At 40.0% G+C, this 18,681-nt stretch overlaps 1 protein-coding gene and 1 long non-coding RNA gene across 2 annotated transcripts; both read left to right on the top strand.

The window, feature by feature from the left end:
• The first annotated feature begins 5,247 nt into the window (after positions 1 to 5,247).
• On the top strand, positions 5,248 to 6,659 carry LOC121688943 (tumor necrosis factor receptor superfamily member 14-like). The gene is made up of 4 exons (XM_042068859.1): positions 5,248 to 5,293; positions 5,881 to 6,006; positions 6,097 to 6,252; positions 6,574 to 6,659. Exons 1-4 carry the CDS (start codon positions 5,248 to 5,250, stop codon positions 6,657 to 6,659), a joined length of 414 nt encoding a protein of 137 aa, XP_041924793.1.
• Positions 6,660 to 12,907: 6,248 nt separating this feature from the next.
• Positions 12,908 to 13,452, top strand: LOC121688392. Its single transcript, XR_006024574.1, has 3 exons — positions 12,908 to 12,975; positions 13,064 to 13,215; positions 13,328 to 13,452. It is a non-coding gene; the product is annotated as an uncharacterized LOC121688392 (long non-coding RNA).
• Positions 13,453 to 18,681: the final 5,229 nt, after the last annotated feature.

Here is an 18,681-nt window from a genome sequence, read left to right as displayed (position 1 = left end):
TAAACAAAGCTCTTTTATAGGCCTATAATAAAAAGTGTAATGGTTGGTCTAATGGTGTAATTTGCCATATGAAGCCACAAGATCTTTCACTTCTTGTTTTGCGTGGCCTCATTGTAGCCTTTTTGCATGGCCTCACATGGTTCTGGTTTATAACTATGCTGACTGATGGACTTATATTTTTCCAGGAACTACAGAGGCTACAATTTAATATGGAAAGTAGCAGTAGCACTTTGTGTAGGCTACACTCACAAATATATTACATAAACAGAATATAGAAACAGGAAAATGTCTCAGATACACTTTTTATTGTGACTACAAGATTCTAACTTAAGTTAATTAACACACTCATCTGGGAACCATGGGGGTTGGTTGTGGGTTGACAAATGAACTCCATTTGAGCTACCTAGCTGAGGCCCAGCTAATTTTGGGTGCCATGGTGGCCCTACATGAGCAACAGTAAGTGAAAAAAAAATAAAAAATTCTCTTGATGTATAACATTCCGGTCTGACACATCTATAGATGCTTGATAACGGTGAATGACAAACTTGCTTTAGCGAAACAAAGGAGGAGAGGAGATATCCGCACACTGTGTCTCAAGCTCCCAGTTTAATGGTGGGTGATGCACAACGTTTCGACCACTCAGGTCTTCATCAGGTGTAAAAAAGTTTTTTTACACCTTGACCTTTGACCACCAACATTTGCTCAGTAAAAGTAACCATTTGTACCAAACTAAAACAATCCCCTCACGGCCTACCGGTCTGTACTGTGTTGGTCTGCATTAGGTCCACTAGACTTCAACCTGTACATAAAACGTGTACTACACAATCTGATGACACACACACAGACACACACACCCACACACCCACTCACACTGACAGCTACACAAAAGTAGTGCAGTCCACACACAGATGTACAGAGACCACCACATATGCCCATACATATCAGTGTAAACATTAAAGGTTCCAGGGTTCTCTGTGGACTTCTGTCCACACATGTCAATATAAAAGTAGCTATGAAACTGACCAAGGCGACGATTACTCCAGTTATGGCCATGTCACATTCATAATAATAATAAGATATAGAAGATGAAGGATCTCTCCCTGCTGCCTGTTCTTCTGTGTTTGTTTCATATCTGTCAAGAATGACAATGAGAAATTGTAAAAACCTGTAAAAAAACACTTATAAATGTAAATGTATTTATGAATTATAATGTAAAAGGTGTGGATATTGAAAGTAATTAATAGATGGCAGACTTACTGAGACCTGCAGGAAGTCAAAGACCCATTTGACAATCTGCCATGCTTACAAGCCTCACATGCCGTATCAGAGGAGGCTGTACCTGTGTGTGTGTACAGTATGTGTGTATGTGTGTGTGTGTGTGTGTGTGTATATATATATATATATATATATATATATATATATATATGTGTGTGTGTGTGTGTGCACAAGTGTGTTCTTAAATTAGTCACATCATGGACGATCTATGTATAACAGTTGTATAAACCATTAAATGTATATTTTCCAATACCATGACTATGATTTGTTTTAAGAGCTGCGTTAGACACTTGTCACATACTTTAACGTTTTGGAGAATTAACACACCTCTCTGTCTGATGTATTGTCCCGATAAGCACTTGGTGTGTTCCACAGCTCCTCGGCAGCCATCTTTGATTGGGTCAGTACACCAGTGACCTTCTATGGGCTCACAGAGTGTGTCTGATGTTGGGCTACATGTCTTTTTGACCTTCAATCCCACCTCTGTTGGAAACACACAGACATTAAAACAATAGTAGTACAAATAGTACAAATCCCATTTTCTCATTGACAATATAGTCATGTTTTCACCCACTTAAGTCACAGACTGTACAGGCCGTACACTGCAGTAGTCCATTGGGCTCATCAGTATAAGTTGAAGGGGGACATGGTGCACAAGCTGTTAAGCTGGACTTGTCACACTGCCACAGCACATAGGATCCTGCAAAGAAGGAATTTCCATAACATACTGCAGCTAATCATTACAGTAAATAAACTGTATGAATTAGTTCAGATCTAAACGGACTCACCAGGCTCACACAGAGGGCAGCACATGTGTTGGTCTGTGAGATACTCATCAGTGCCACAGTGGAGGTTAAATCCAAAACCAGTTGTGAGGAAGACTACTGAGATGATGCCCAGGATCCACATCAGGGCAGATGAAGACCAGTCCAGTTAATTACCACAATCTTCCCCTTGTGGAAATGGAACATGTTTGGGAGAGGATATAGTTAACAGGAGTTCTCTATCAATGTCAGCCTCCACCCCCATCTCTCTCACTCTCACACACACACACACACACATTAGCATGCATGCATGCACTGCACTCTGACTTTCATGCTTTGGATCTGTTTCTGATTTTGCTGAGACACTTATCTTTCAGTTTTCATTAAAACCGCATAAATGGCAGCACGGAGCAAAATGTTGATGTATAAGATAAAGAATAACTTACATGTTATATTACTTGGTAACTAACATTCAGGCATACATTGTTGATGACACCAGTAAAGTTCCTGTTTAGAAAGTGTCTTGTCTTTGTCTCACAAGAAAGCCCTTTTTTGCATCAGCTCTTCGTGTGATGGGACCTGTTTCTCCTAAATCTCCCTTAGGAGAGACTAGGAGCAATAGAAAAAGACTGAGAAGCAAAACAGAGCATTTTGAGATCTTGAGTTGAATTTCATTTGGAATTGGGCTAAAACAAGAGTAAGACAGTAGCTGGTCAGAAACAGGTCAGATCTAATTTAAAATTGTGCATTCCAAAGGGAAGTACTATGCAGGAATCATAGAAAGGCACCATATACTTACTTATACATGGAATAGGGATTTCCAGTAAGTGTCCTTATAAACTAAAGTAACTTTTCACCCAGCTCTAACAAGGACACTCACACTGAATCTGACAGTAAAAATAGCCAGCCTCTCATATTTCAGGCCTGCTTTTCTCTTATTGGCTGAGGGGAGTCTAGCAGGGGCCGATGCTTCCTTCAGTCTTTCCTGCTTGACGGCAATGGCCTCTGTGCACTAGCTTACTTGAAGACGGCAAACCCGTTTCTTGTTTTTAGGAAAGAGGTGGAAGCTAAAATCACTTTTATAACGACTTAAAGCCACGCAGAGTGGCACAGCAGTGCCTCTTAGAGACGCCCAAGGACATTAAGACTTATGTACATTGCATTTCTTATGTTTTGGTATAACTAAAGCACTCATCTTCAGATGCTTGTTGACAACCTTGTCAACGAACAGGAAACTGGTTTGCTGACTTCAAGTAAGCCGGTGCACAGAGCCCATAAGAGATAGGTGACAGTATTGGCGCCCACCGTCAGAAATGTTGTTGGCAGTTTAGTTAAGCTTCTCTGCAAGTTTTACATACATAAACATTACTTTATCATCAAAACACGCTACACAGCTCCAAAATGACTCATCATATATGCACAGAATATGATATGAGCAACGCATTCAGTCCCTGTTGTGCATATCCAGACTGAGGAAAGGGATACAGGGCCAGATGTACTAACGCTTTTGCGCCCATTTCAGGCGTATTTGTTTCGCAATGTGCGTGTAAAATCATTGCGAGGTATGTACAAACAGGCCGCAATGATGTAAAAGCGCAAACTACCTGTCGCGGGAGCTGAAAGTGGCAGATTGCGATTGTCATGTCATGCATATGCATTCATGGGAGGATCCAGGGGAAAGTGGGAGTTTAGCGTAAAAAGATGGGAGGGGAAGAGTAAAGAGCGCCTAGTTATGTATTCCGCGGTATGTACAAAGACTGCTCCTGAAAGCGCACGTCTATTCTGCGCCTAAATACTTCCGTCTTGTAAAAGCAGGTGTTAATCCACATTGCAGTTCAATGCGTCAATAAGAGAACCTTTCAAAGACAACAGAATCGCTATTTAGAACACCAGTTTTTGTGGTGAAAGTATTTGTACTACCAAAAGCAACCTCAACTTTCGTTGGCCTTTTGAATGTCTTACTTTCACTTTCACGTCATTCACATAAACTTTCCTACTTGCTAGATTTGACCAATCTTCCATAGCCTACGTGCACAAGTAGTTTGAGTAGAACTACTGATCTTCATTATCTCCCTGCTTGTTGACATCTTATCATGTATGGTATTATTTCATGATCGCTAAACGTTTGATTCTTTTTAATGTTGTCATCAGTTAACTTCATTCAACTGCGCTTGTAGGTGCTGCCATTCAGTTGTGGACGTAAATTGCGTTTATGGGCGGAGAAGAGCAGAGAAAGGCGCAGTTTACACTAAAGATTGAACGATCGATAAATATGACGGAAACTTGGGTCTGACAGCACTCGCAATCTGCGGTGTGTCCATGTCGCTGATAACGCTACGTTTGCAAATGTACGTACATCTGGCCCTCAGTGCTCTCAGGGCAGCAGTCCTCACAAATTACCATCTGCAAACAGGGAACAGAGAAGATTAATATGCTGTAAAACACACAGAACATGAAAAGATTATCACTGAAGCACTACTACCTTCACATGCATCTTTAATAAACACACGCCTTGGCACAAGTAAGCTTAAATAAGGGCTATGAGATGAAGAACATGTAGCCTAATACATCAGAATACTTTGACAGGATTTGGGAAAGATTGTTGAAAGATTGGAGTCTTTTAACTAATGCCCCCCTCTCAAGCTTTACTCAAAAGACTATCTTTCAAGAATCTTTCCCAAATCTTGTCAAAGTCTCTGTTGTAAGGATGGCTTAACACTACCCTTCACAAACTAAAGATCCATTTAGGCTGACTTGACCAGGTGGAGCATCTCTGAAATATGATATAATAATATAATATGAAACAATATAACTTATAATACGAACTCTAAAATCTCACTCTTTATACCTTGATTTGATGAAATGCTTTTGTATACAGATTGTCAGTGGGATTCATGCAAATCAGGGAACAAACAGCACACAGAAAGTAAGTAGCCACTTCTGCTAAAACCTCCCAAGCCAATGACCGGAAAGTGATGACATAACTTGCCATTTTTACTTTCAGTTTCTGTATGAGATACTAAGACAGCTTGTTCAAAAAAGTAGCACTCATCTGTAATGACTTTTCATTCAAATCAAGATGAATGTGCATCTACCTGTGTGTGTGTGTGTGAGAGAGAGAGAGAGAGCGAGAGAGAGATTTTGTCCGCACCTCAAACACTTTCCATTTACAGATGGGGAAATTGGAAGCACACATGCATCAGTCATCATGTTCTGCCCTGATGTGGAGGCTGTGTCCCATCTTCATCATCTCAGTAGTCTTCCTCACTGCAGTCTGTGTGTTCTGCTCTCCCTGTGGTCAATATGAGTATCTAACAGACCAACACACATGCTGCCCTACATGCAACCCTGGTGAGTCATTTTGGCACTGCTGTGCTCCACATGGAACAACAATCTACACATTGTAACAGAGTGAAAAATGGTGGTGGTGATAGCGTAGCGGCTAGGGAGCTGGGCTAGCATGCTAGTAGCCAGAAGAGTTCTGGGTTTGATTCCTGGCTGCCACCGATGTTGCTCTGGGGCGACTGACACGTGTAATAAGTGATACAAATCGCTTTGGATGAAAGCGTCAGCCAAACTAAGTATAATAGAGAAAGAGAAAAAGACAAAAAAACATTTAGCACAGTGTGTGTGTGTGTGTGTGTGTGTGTGATTGTGATTGTCACTTGGCCCTCTATGGGTTACTGTAATTTCCCCTTGGACAAATATTTGCTTGTGTTTTATATTGTTCTGAAATATGCCTCACAAAAGTGTTAATTATTGTAATATAGTCCAATATGCACATACATTTACTTAATGGATTTTTATATGTCTCCACATCCCTGTCTATACCTATGTGCAGGATTCTATGTGCAAAAACACTGTGATGAATTCGCCTCAACAGTCTGTGCATCATGTCCCCCTTCAACTTATACTGATGAACCCAATGGATTACTGCAGTGCAAGGCCTGCACAGTCTGTGACCCAAGTATGTGAACCCCTGTGCTGTACTGAGAAGAAACTGTGTTTTTTTATTGATTTTATTTTTTTTATTTTAGTTTGTCTGTGTTTCCAACAGAGGTGGGCTTAAAGGTCAGGAGGGCATGTAGCCTAACATCAGACACACTCTGTGAGCCTCTAGAGGGTCACTGGTGTACTGACCCAATCAAAGATGGCTGCCGAGGAGCTGCGGAACACATCAGGTGCTCATCAGGACAATACATTGAACAGAGAGGTGTGTTATTTTCCCACAGACATTCAACTGTGTAAATAATGAGGGTTTTAATCATGTTTGATCATTACTCATAATCAGAGCCATGGTGTTCAGAATAGAAATACTGTATATGCCTTTATTGTAAGAGTTTAGAAAGATGTCTTGCTAAGATAGTTAAGGTATCCATCATGTGATTAATGGATCACACATAAACACACACACGCTCACCTTATCTCTCTCTCTCACACACACACACACACACTCACCTTCTCTCTCTCTATCTCTCTCTCTCTCTCTCTCTCTCTCTCTCTCACACACACACACACACACACATACACACAGGTACAGCCTCCTCTGATACGACATGTGGGACGTGTGAGCATGGCACATTTTCAGATGGGGTTTTGACATCCTGCAGGTCTCAGTAAGTCAGCCCTCTCTCATCATCTCATCTCCTTACTTTCAAAATTCAAAGCTTTGTCTAAAAGCTTTTACAATTCCTCATTTTCATTTTCACAGACATGAGGCAAACATTGAAGAACATGTGGCAAGGAGAGACATCTCATCTTCTTCATCTCATTACTTTTATTATTATTATAAATGTGACAGTGTTAAAGTTTCAGTATCCCTTGCCCTGGCCAGTTTCATGGCTACCTTGATTTTAACTAGTGTCAACAGAGGTGAACAGAGACACCTGCAGCCTTTAATGTTTTCCCTGATATTAATGGTCATATGCGGTCTGCTGTGTTTATATACATGTGGGAGGCATTACTTATGTGTTGTTGCCAGTGTGATTGGGTGTGTGGGTATATGTGTTTGTGTGGTCAGAATATGTGGAACCCATTTCATTTTCACGTAGAGGTGGCACGCACGCACGCACGCACTCACACACACACACACACACACACACACACACACACACATACGTCATTAGCTAGAACAGGGGTCTCCAACCTTTTTGGGAATGAGGGCTACCTGAAGACCCGAAATCATATGGAGGGCTACTCATTTGAAACAAACATACCCTCACCCCTTTTTTGCGAGGGTCCTCCTAAATAATAGGCCTATGTGATTTTTACTTTTAAATTATCAATATTGTGTAGGCCTATAAGTCTTGATATATTAAGCAACTGTATTTTCAACTTTAATATCAATAGCCTATGCAACACTACCGCATGTGACTTGGTAGGTTGTCACCTACTCAGTTTTGACAAAGATAATTGTACAATAAATTACAATAAAGTTGAATATATATACATATATTCCATATCATATTTATATTGATATTGTTATAAAATGTGGACACTTGTTTATTATAAGGCCAATTTGCAATCTTTTAACCCTGCAGTATATCCGTGCAATTATGGAAACTCAGGACTGTGCTGCTAAAACAATAGCCTTTTCAATTAAAGTCAGTTACATATCAGGTCATGTAATGTGTATAATTCATTCACTTTTTCCCATTTGCATTCAGTGATTAAATGTTAATAGTCTGCTGCTACAATATAGAATTAACTTCCATGGGATTAATACAGTTAATCTTATCTTATTTTATCTTATCTTAGATACTTCCCAGTAAATTAAATGATGAATATTAAACCTAGTTATGAACAGTCTCTGATTATTATCGAATAGCGAAGTGGTCATATAATGATTGTCAAAGTTTTTTTTTTTTTTTTCCGTCATCTACTTCCTGAATTTTTGGTCAACGATACCCGGGACACCGAAACACCGGTGCACATGAAATTTAGTGGGTATGTAGCCCCACTAGACTTTTACGGAAAAATTTAGTTTCGTCCTTCGTCCCCCAAACCGCAAATAAAGTAGTTTTTCCTATGTTGGTCTCAAGGGCCCACATCAACCTGGCCCATAATCATTCATTTGTAATTTGCATCCCCCCGGTAAAAAATTAAAATGCAATATCGTTCTGCTTTAATCGCCCCTATCTTCAGTTAAGATGTTCAGAACTGCACCAAATGTTATGTGTATGATTGACCTGGCATTCTCTGGGGGTATGCCAAGTTTCGTAGAATTTCATCCATGGGGGGGGTCTAAAAAAATGTAGGTTATGTGTACATTTTGTGACTGTACACTCATTGCCCTGTAGATGGCGGTGCACACATATACCCATGCACACACACACAGGCACGCACATACTATCGGTATTAGAACGGCCGATACATAATTAAAAATTCAGTAGGATTAAAAGAAAGCCAAATATTCATCATCATCATCATGGCTGCATTTCCAGAAAGGCGATACGTAGTCGTTTGTCCACTAGATGGCGCATCGTTGCAGTGAGACGTAACTTTGTTGGAAGTTAAAAGTGGGTTGGAAAAACAATGTACGCTTCCTACAAGGACTGTAATTTACCGCAGAGAACGTCTAATAAGTATAGGACGATGTTCACATGAAATGTAATTCCCATTTCTTCTTGAAGCCGAAATAAATCTGAGAATGTTTATCGGACATGCTTGGTTTTTACTGCAGGTACGTTAATCTTATAATATCAATAAGGAGCTAACAATAATGTTACCATTAGCGTTGGTTGAGTGATGGAGGCCAATTTCATTGCATTTGTAGAAAACTATAAATGCGGTTATACCAAGCAAATTAATAGCAGCACTGTAATTGTATCTTTCGACTGTCATTTGTTGCACGTGCTACAAAAATAATTCTGTTTTATTTACCAACGTTACCAAGATTTACCAACGTTACGCCAGTCTGATACAGTTTTGCCTATACATGCGTGAGACTGAGACGCCTGTTTATTTGTTTTAAGTGTGTGCAGGGTGTGAGAGGGGAATCGATGTGCTTTGATTCCAGCTTGGTAGTTGTAGTCTGTGAGATTAAAAAGCACGTGTGTGTGAAGTATCCAAACAATGACACCTTCATTTCATTATGGCTGCTTTAGCAACACACCTTAAGCTACTGTGTAGTGGGTCCCATTTAGAAGTGGCTACTTCATTCGCGCTTTCCTTGACTCATGGAGCTGTGTGAATTTAATTACAACTTTTCGCCACGATATGGCAGTTTAGGTCCGCTTGATACTGTAAGACGTAAGCCATTGGTTTCCAAAGGAGATTTTTTTTGTGTCGCCAGCATAGCCTATTGACAATTTATGTTGTAAATAGGCCTACCTTATAGCCCTACCTGTAGCTTAGGGAAGCTACAGCTTTCTATTAGGATCTAGTTTGTTAGTTACAGTTTTGTCATAACTCCCTGATGCATTTTTGCATTTACAATAGCCAGAGCGTGGATATCTCAATCGGAAAATTAAACAATATCGGGTGCCTATGGACTAGGCTGGGTGAACCAGTGAACTGGTGAAAGCCAGACAAGCCATGAACCTCAGTTACACAATGCAAGGGAACATGAATCAGCCTATATTTGCACGAACAATAACGGACAACAGCTCTTCAACTTTGGCCCGTTAAAATGTGTATGAACAGTCTAGCGACGCATTTCATCAAGGCCCATTTGGACATGTCAGTTATTTGCACCACTGGTTAGATGTAAAACAGCATTTCGTTTCAGACTACTGTTACTTAATTTGTGCATTGACAATAAAGTATCACATGAACTAAAGATGACTAAAATCTTATGTAGAAGAAGAAACATTCACAAAAAATCCATCCATCCAAAAATTACCTTTGATTTTGATAGCTGTTGAAAACGGCATGGAACTGACAGAGATGTTTTTGTTTATTAATAAATAAATAAAAATATAACATTATGCTGATACCTTTTGCTTTTCCCAAATATAATGTAGCCTACAGGTGTAAGTGACCTTTCATCAATCCAGTTGCAATGGATGAACTGTGATGAACTGCCCTACTTGTGATTGTTTAAAGATTTTAAAGGTTTTATAACAATGCTACAACTTCTTTGGCTCTTCTACAATCTATTCACCTTTTCAGCGCCAGTAGGCTACTCTCTGTGCAGCCGCACACACACACACAGGCATGTCAAACAAGCATACAGAAAAGTTTCAAGAGTTGGGGATGGAGTAAAAGATGGAGACAAATTGATTAGTGTGATTTATTTTCGCGGAACGGATGTACAGGACTGAGCGGCGGTCATATTTTGTACCGCTATGTGGTACATCTAGTTTCATTTTACTTTTCACTTTTGATTTTTGGAAAATTGTGGGAGAATATGACATGCAAAGATGCAGATGACTTCAGACACCCTTTAGGAGAAATAGAGAAATAAGAATAGATTGAGAAAAAAAAAACGTTATGTTATTATCTTAGATAAAATTTAACTTGGGTTGGGACAAGAGGAGGATATGCCCCAGCTGTGAAGATTTAATTTTAAATGTGATGTGCTCAGTAACTATTCAGAATGGACTACTACTGCATGTGATCTTGTCCAGCATTCACTTTCACTGACAAAATTGACTTATTCAGTGCACACCCTGCAGTTTATGTTTCAAGTACAAATTCAAAAATTAAACTCAAACTCAAAGCAAATTACATTATTTACTCGTATGTGTGAAAAGTGAGGAGGCCATGCACCTCCACTCACACTCTGTTAGCTTCTGGGTCAGTTGATGTTTATTCATTTATTATCTTCATTTACTGGCTGGCATCTTTATCCAAAGGGACTTACAGATGTAAATGAATTGCAGGACTAGACTCCCTGGAGCAACTCTGGGTTAAGTGTCTTGCTCAAGGGCACAGCGGTGGTAGCTGGGAATAGAACTCACGACTTCTCAGTCTACAGTTTGCAAACCCGGCTCCTTATGAGCTACACTACTGGTGTCATAACTGTGCGGATTTTAGCGGGGGTCATATTCTTGGGACTGATGCTGTGTTGGGGCATGAATGTGCTCTGCTCTGTTGTATGTCTAAGTGAACTGAGCAAACTACCTTTAATGTATGCAAATGGAGCTAATGAGACACCAATGATATTAGATATCATGATGAATCTATTTGTGTTCTGTGAAAACCACATACACAATATCCTAACTAACATCTACACATACGGTTTTATCATAATAAATCCTAGAAATACAATAAGGTATTACATTTAATTTCACTCATATAATGCAAAGATGGTTTGGAACAAATGCACATTTAAATGTAAGGCTCTGTTCAATTTTAACACTTTATATGTCACTAACCGTACTTCTCCAATAACATTCTACCAGCACAAATATAGCCTGTTCTGTTTTCTAACTGAAATATTTGTTTTGTGTCAGTTTTATTTTCTTTGGTATAAAATTTGGGCCCGCATTCTGTGTATCAGGGTTTTTAGTTTCTGCAGTAAAGAAGTGAAAGACAAAGAAAGGCCCATAGAAAAATTGTTCTTCTGAAATTAATCCCATAGGGATGTGATCACTGATTATGTGAGTATAAATCAGTTTCGATCAGTATGAAACAAGTTAAACTGCTTTCATCAACAAGTAAGGTTTATGATATATACTTTCTGATTGTGTTAATACTGCTGTTAATACAAATGTCAGATCATAGGTATCCGGTTCTAAAATATGCAACATAAAACATATGCTTCACACAAATTTGACCATTGTGTGAGTATGTGTTTCTGTTTGTTTGTTTGTGTGTGTGCGTTTACAGATTCATCGGTCTGAAATGTATAGCACATTTTTTTTTTTCAGGAACCAGACATAACATGTGGAGGCTGTGCTCTGTCTTCATCTCATCAGCAGTCTTCCTCACTACTGCCTGCGTGTTCTGCTCTCCCTGTGGTCAACATAAACCTACTCCTTTCTTGCACTTACTTTGATATTTCTCTACACTCACGTTATTCTTTCTCTCCTCTTTATCTCTATTTTCTTTGTCTCACTTACTCATCTTGGGCAGCCGTGGCCCACTGGTTAGCACTCTGCACTTGTAACGGGAGGGTTGCCGGTTCGAGCCCCGACCAGTAGGCACGGCTGAAGTGCCCTTGAGCAAGGCACCTAAACCCTCACTGCTCCCCGAGCGCCGCTGTGGTTGCAGGCAGCTCACTGCGTCGGTATTAGTGTGTGCTTCACCTAAAAGAGTATATATACGTATACTTATCTTACATACTGATATTAGCATTTGCACTCATGCATACACGCTTCAAAACTCATTTTGGAACTTGTTGTCTCCCTTTATGTTGTGGTCTATTCACGAGCTGGCCGTAACAGGACATGTACATTATTGTAAGGTTACCTTCACACTTGGTCCGTTTCACTGGACTGAACTCAAGTGCAATTAATCCGCCCAAGCCTGACCCAACTGGTCTCTGTTCACATTACATTTTTGTTTGCTCACTCGGGTCCATTTATGTCATAAACACTAGCTATTTGTCACTATCACTTAGCAACGGTGCAAAAATGGTAGTTTATTTCCTTTTTTGGAACAGATAGCAAATGGTAAAATGTTGGTCCATATTCTGTGCATCATGCTTATAGTTCCCGCGGTTCCTATATTTTAGACAGAAAGAAACAGAAGTGAGAAGTAAAGAGTGAAAGACAGCGTATGCCGATAGCACAACTGTTTTTCATTAAGTTAACCCTATGGGGATGTGGCCAGTAGACCACACTGGCATCATGTGAAGCTCAACAAAAAAATAAAATCATGGGTTCTGGGAGTTTTGAAAATATGTCCAGCAGTTTCACTTCCTGATTAGTGGAGTATAAAACATCAGTAGGCTATGATGTTTTCGATCAGTATGAAACAAGTTAAACAATGCTTGACTGTGCCATTGATGTAATGCTGCCGTCAGATTAACTTACCTTCTTACTATTGTGTGAGTATATGTATGTTTGTGTGTGTCTACAGATTCATCGGTCTGAAAGTCAAAACACTTATTAAACATTTTTCTGTGATGTTTTCAGCAACCAGACAAATTCTACCCTGATGTGGAGGCTGTGCCCTGTCTTCATCATCTCAGTAGTCTTCCTCACTGCAGTCTGTGTGTTCTGCTCTCCCTGTGGTCAACATGAGTATCTAACAGACCAGCACACATGCTGCCCTATGTGCAATCCTGGTGAGTCATTTTGAAGCTTTGCTTTCATTTGAAGCATAAGTGCAAAGTGATTGGGGACTTGGAAAGCCAGACAATGTATATGGGTGATATCACATGCCGTTTACCCTCGCAGGGTTCCATGTGGTCAGTCACTGTTCAGAACCGAATCATACAACATGTGAGCCTTGTCCAGAATCCTCTTTTACTGATGAACTCAGTGGACTTCTTCAGTGCAGACCCTGCGCAGTTTGTGATCCAGGTAAGCAAACTCCAGACAGCAAACCTGAACTGAATGCAATTACCATTATTTAATGCAACAGCTGTCTATAGTACTATAGTTTATCAAGAACCTTTATCTTTCCCCATGGGTGCAGGGTTGAGAGTGAGGAGGCCATGCAACTCCACCTCAGACACACTCTGTAAACCTCTGGAAAGCACTGACACACCAAAACAAGAGGAGAAACTATCAGTTGGTGTCCTAGTAGCACTGATTTTACTGGGGATCTTTTGCTTGGTTCTGGTGTATTGCTGCTTAGTCTTTGTCTGTGGGCACGATAGTGCTCTAGCCTACTGTGTAACTCTGTGTGAACTGATTTCAAATATTTAATATGGTTATGCTATGTTTAATGTATGAAAATTGAGTTAATTAACCCTTTTATTATGTTCACATGTTGCTCCCTTTAGGGCTGTTTGGGTCAAACTGTCTCGGTACATTATTCTGGTATTTAAAATCGATTGATAAATAAAAATGTATTTAAAGTGTATTGTCTTGATTTCAAATTCCCAAAGAAATTCCGATAACATATGATATGATCAAGATGAATTAGCCTCTGGTAGACTCAGCACTGTTTTATCATAATAAATCCTTGGTATTAGCTGTTGTAATCCATACCGGGGCTAAAAGACCCATCATCTTACACAAACAGACAGAAAGTTTGGGGCACAGATGAACCCACCACCAGTCCCACCGCCCCAAACACCCCACAGAAACTCATGTGAAAAGCATGTAAACTGTGCCTCTGCTAGGGCACTCCACCCCTCTGCACCCTCTCCACCCTAGAATGGCAGTCCCACAGTCTGTGGGTGGTGCATGGGGATAATCACTTGCCCATGGCCCACACCAGAGGTGAAGGTATAGACCATTTCAACAAGATAAACAAAAACAATGCTTGAACATTCTATTTTGTTCCCAATCTACGTCCTCTGCATTAAGATAACACACGGAACGTTAAAACGGAAGCCTTGTGGGAACAACTATGATGCTGATAATGAAACTCTCTTGAAAGGGTCTATAAGGTAAGATGATTCTATTTGTATTTCTTTATTTAGGCAATATGACTTTGCTATAAACTTTTATGTTTATTGATGTCCTTGTAAGTCGCTTTGGACAAAAGTGTCTGCCAAGAGCCATAAACATAAAAATATTATTTATATAATTCTGCAGAACATTCTGCAGATGACAAGAAATTAAAAGAAGAAGAGAAATAATTTTTCATAAATGTGGACTAAAATCCATTGTGTGTGTATACATGCGTTAATAAAGACGTGAAAGAAAAAATAAGCCCATAGAAATATTGTTCTTCATAAATGAATCAATTCTTGGATAACAATAAATCAGTTTCAATCAGTATGAAACAAGTTAAACTGTGCTTTCATCAACAAGTCAGGCTTATCCCTGCCCACAAAATTTGAGGTCGGGAAGTTCGGTCGGGACTTGGCAGACCTCTGCGAAAACTTGAGAATTGTGCGAACCAATCGCATCATCCGGGCGGGCTTTATAATGATGAACAGATGAGCAAAGGTGCCTATACATTCACGTGACCTGAGTGCGCTTCGGTTGAATTTGTTTAGAGCAAAATGCTTGCCACTATTTCTATCGCTATCTGTCTGTTGTACAAGATATTAATAACTTAAAAAAAAAACAGTAATTAAGGCATTTGTCAAGAAAAAGGATGTTCTGACTGTTTTCTGATTCACGGTAAGCTATTTAGATGAATAGATAGATAGATAGATAGATAGATAGATACTTTATTGATCCCCAGGAAAAATTCAAGCTCTCAGTAGCATACAGACAACACACACACATTCACTAACAGCAGACAAAGTAATTAAAAGTATATTACTAACTAACACTTAATCTAAATCAATTCTAAAAACAGTATCCACATAGTGGTGATTAATCAATCAAGAGGCGCTTGCAATGACTGAGGCAGGGACTGAGCCTGTGATTCTCTGTGCATAGTAAGGTAAGGTAAGGTGCTCTGTGTGAGTGAGTGTCATGGTGATAGTGCAATGGTGATAGTGGTCATGGTGATAGTGCAAATGAGTAAGTCCAACAGTGCAACAGTGCAAGAATAGAGTCTATATATATATATATATATATATATATATATATAACTATTTTAAGAAAAGGTATAAGTGTGGCCACAGTTAGGCTATGGCATGGAGAAAGGGGTTATGCATATGTGCTAATGTGCTAATATAGCACGCAAACAGTGAGGCAGAAAGACAGTGGTAAAAAGTGGCTAGTGGACAGACAGTATCCAAACATGGAGGGGGTGAAGAGGCAGACAGACTATGCAGAGAAGTCTATCTCTCCTCTTCCCTTAAGTGAAGCATTAAACAGTTCAATGGCCCTGGGGACAAATGACTTCCTCAGTCTGTCTGTTGTGCAAGGCAGTGAGCGAAGTCTCCAGCTGATTAGGCTCTTCTGCTTAACAATAGTGCTGTGGATTTTGTTGCTCTGATTGGTTAGGTCTATCCAATTGTGTGCAGAGGCATTTCTCCCCCTGTATCAGTTGAAACACGCCCCATAATCACGTCCCATTGCAATGGTTTGGTTCCAAACTCAAATTCTGAATAGACTAACATAGACTATCAATGAGTAATGATACTGTGGGCCAGATGTACGTACATTTGCGAACGTAGCGTTATCAGCGACATGGACACACCGCAGATTGCGAGTGCTGTCAGACCCAAGTTTCCGTCATATTTATCGATCGTTCAATCTTTAGTGTAAACTGTGCCTTTCTCTGCCCTTCTCCGCCCATAAACGCAATTTACGTCCACAACTGAATGGCAGCGCCTACCAGCGCAGTTGAATGAAGTTAACTGATGACAACATTAAAAAGAATCAAACGTTTAACGATCATGAAATAATACCATACATGATAAGATGTCAACAAGCAGGGAGATAATGAAGATCAGTAGTTCTACTCAAACTACTTGTGCACGTAGGCTATGGAAGATTGGTCAAATCTAGCAAGTAGGAAAGTTTAAGTGAATGACGTGAAAGTGAAAGTAAGACATGCGAAAGGCCAACGAAAGTTAAGGTTGCTTTTGGTAGTACAAATACTTTCACCACAAAAACTGGTGTTCTAAATAGCGATTCTGTTGTCTTTGAAAGGTTCTCTTATTGACGCATTGAACTGCAATGTGGATTAACACCTGCTTTTACAAGGCGGAAGTATTTAGGCGCAGAATAGACGTGCGCTTTCAGGAGCAGTCTTTGTACATACCGCGGAATACATAACTAGGCGCTCTTTACTCTTCCCCTCCCATCTTTTTACGCTAAACTCCCACTTTCCCCTGGATCCTCCCATGAATGCATATGCATGACATGACAATCGCAATCTGCCACTTTCAGCTCCCGTGACAGGTAGTTTGCGCTTTTACGTCATTGCGGCCTGTTTGTACATACCTCGCAATGATTTTACACGCACATTGCGAAACAAATACGCCTGAAATGGGCGCAAAAGCGTTAGTGCATCTGGCCCTGAGTGCATTCTGCATATGCCAAATCAGTGTGTGCCACTTCCATTCAGGGAAAAAGGTTTCTACCTGGAGAGTTTACTCACTGTTTGTGTGTTTTCTTTGGAATATCAACAATGTTATATTTCTGAAATATACATCTATTGTGCCATATTTCTATACATGTGACATAGCAGAACATTACATATATTTACAATATATTGGTATCCCTAGTATGCGTACAAATACATAACTTATCATATATTAACATATATGCAACTGACATATATTTGTAATATATTTGTAGCCTATATCTGGGAAAATATATGTGACATATAAAAACGGCCAATTTTGCTATATTTTGAAATATATTTTACATGTATGTGTATATATGTGACTTATATGCGTGAGGCATACATTGACATACATTATATATGTAATTTACATATATTGCCATATATCACATTTTGGCTTGGGAGGGTTTAGAAGGCTACTTTCTGTGTGCTGTTTGTTCCCTGGTTGCTCTGAGAAGAAATGGAAGCGTTAGCGTTAAATTCTGTCAGGAAGACTCAATGCGTCACTCATTCATTCATTACTTCCGACCAATCACCAGTCTGCATCACTTTACTTTGCACCTGCCTGTCGCTTTCAGGTGCCGATTTTCGATATTCCGTATCCATGCACGGATAGCTAGTCATTCACTTCGCCACAACTTTTAACATGTGATGCAGTCACAGACCAGTAGCTTACTTTACGTTCGCTTCAACTGAGTTGGACGCATCACCAAAGTCTCGGGGGTTATCATTAATGTAGCATAGTAGCTCGTAAACGTCGGAGAGTAAGGTAGGTCAAATTGTTGCCACTGTTCGGGTTGTCCGCCCGGTCTTATCAACGGATCAATCAAGATCCACAGCTTGAAGGTTTCTCTTTCACCCTAGTCTCTTGTTAGATCCTAAGTTGCTTAATGAGGTTAACGTCTCGCTAACAACGCAAATATGGTTGCTAAACTTCCGAAAATCGTCAGACTTATCAGGCTACGCGGTTACCATTAACATACATGTACAGAACCTCATAGTTAATCCAGTTATCGTCACTGGCGATGGTTTTCTTGCCAAAGTTGCCATGATACAGCTTTGCTAGGTCCACATCCTAGGCAAATTGTCTCGCTGGTCAGGCTACTGTTGTGTATGGGAGGCCAACAGGAACAAATTTACTCTTCCTGTTCCTTCTTGGCTGCAGTGCAGTTGGTCCGTTCTTAGTGACTGCAGTTCATGACGGGATGTTAGTAGCAGAGATGCTGTCGGTAGGCTATTGTCTGCAGGGCAGTACTAATGTCATTAACCCATAATATTTCCGATGCACCTGAAGGCCATAGATTAATCTTATTTTCATTATCTCATGTCTGGCTGATCATTATTGTCTGTCATTGTCTGTTACTGTCATTGGTTATGTGTCTACATAATATGTAGGTCCATACATGTGTTTGTTGATTTAACGAATGGCAACGTAAATGTATCATGGCTGTTTATTTGCCTGCGTGCTAGGTCCTTTTGAAAATGCTATGTCTCCTCTCTAATTACTCCATTCCTCCTTGCAGGTCTTCAGGCTGTAGGGACTAACAAGATTTTTCCTCACACTCTTCTCTGCCAAAAGAGCAACACCTCTAGCAGGCACAAACTCTCCTTCAGGCCAATACTGCACTCACTCGTATACTTTTTCCAAGCACATTGCACTTTG

Source organism: Alosa sapidissima, chromosome 17 (genome assembly GCF_018492685.1).
Source record: "Alosa sapidissima isolate fAloSap1 chromosome 17, fAloSap1.pri, whole genome shotgun sequence".
Lineage (NCBI taxonomy): Eukaryota > Metazoa > Chordata > Actinopteri > Clupeiformes > Clupeidae > Alosa > Alosa sapidissima.
The sequence above is the reverse complement of the archived record's forward strand: the minus strand, read 5'-3'. Positions and strand labels throughout refer to the sequence as shown.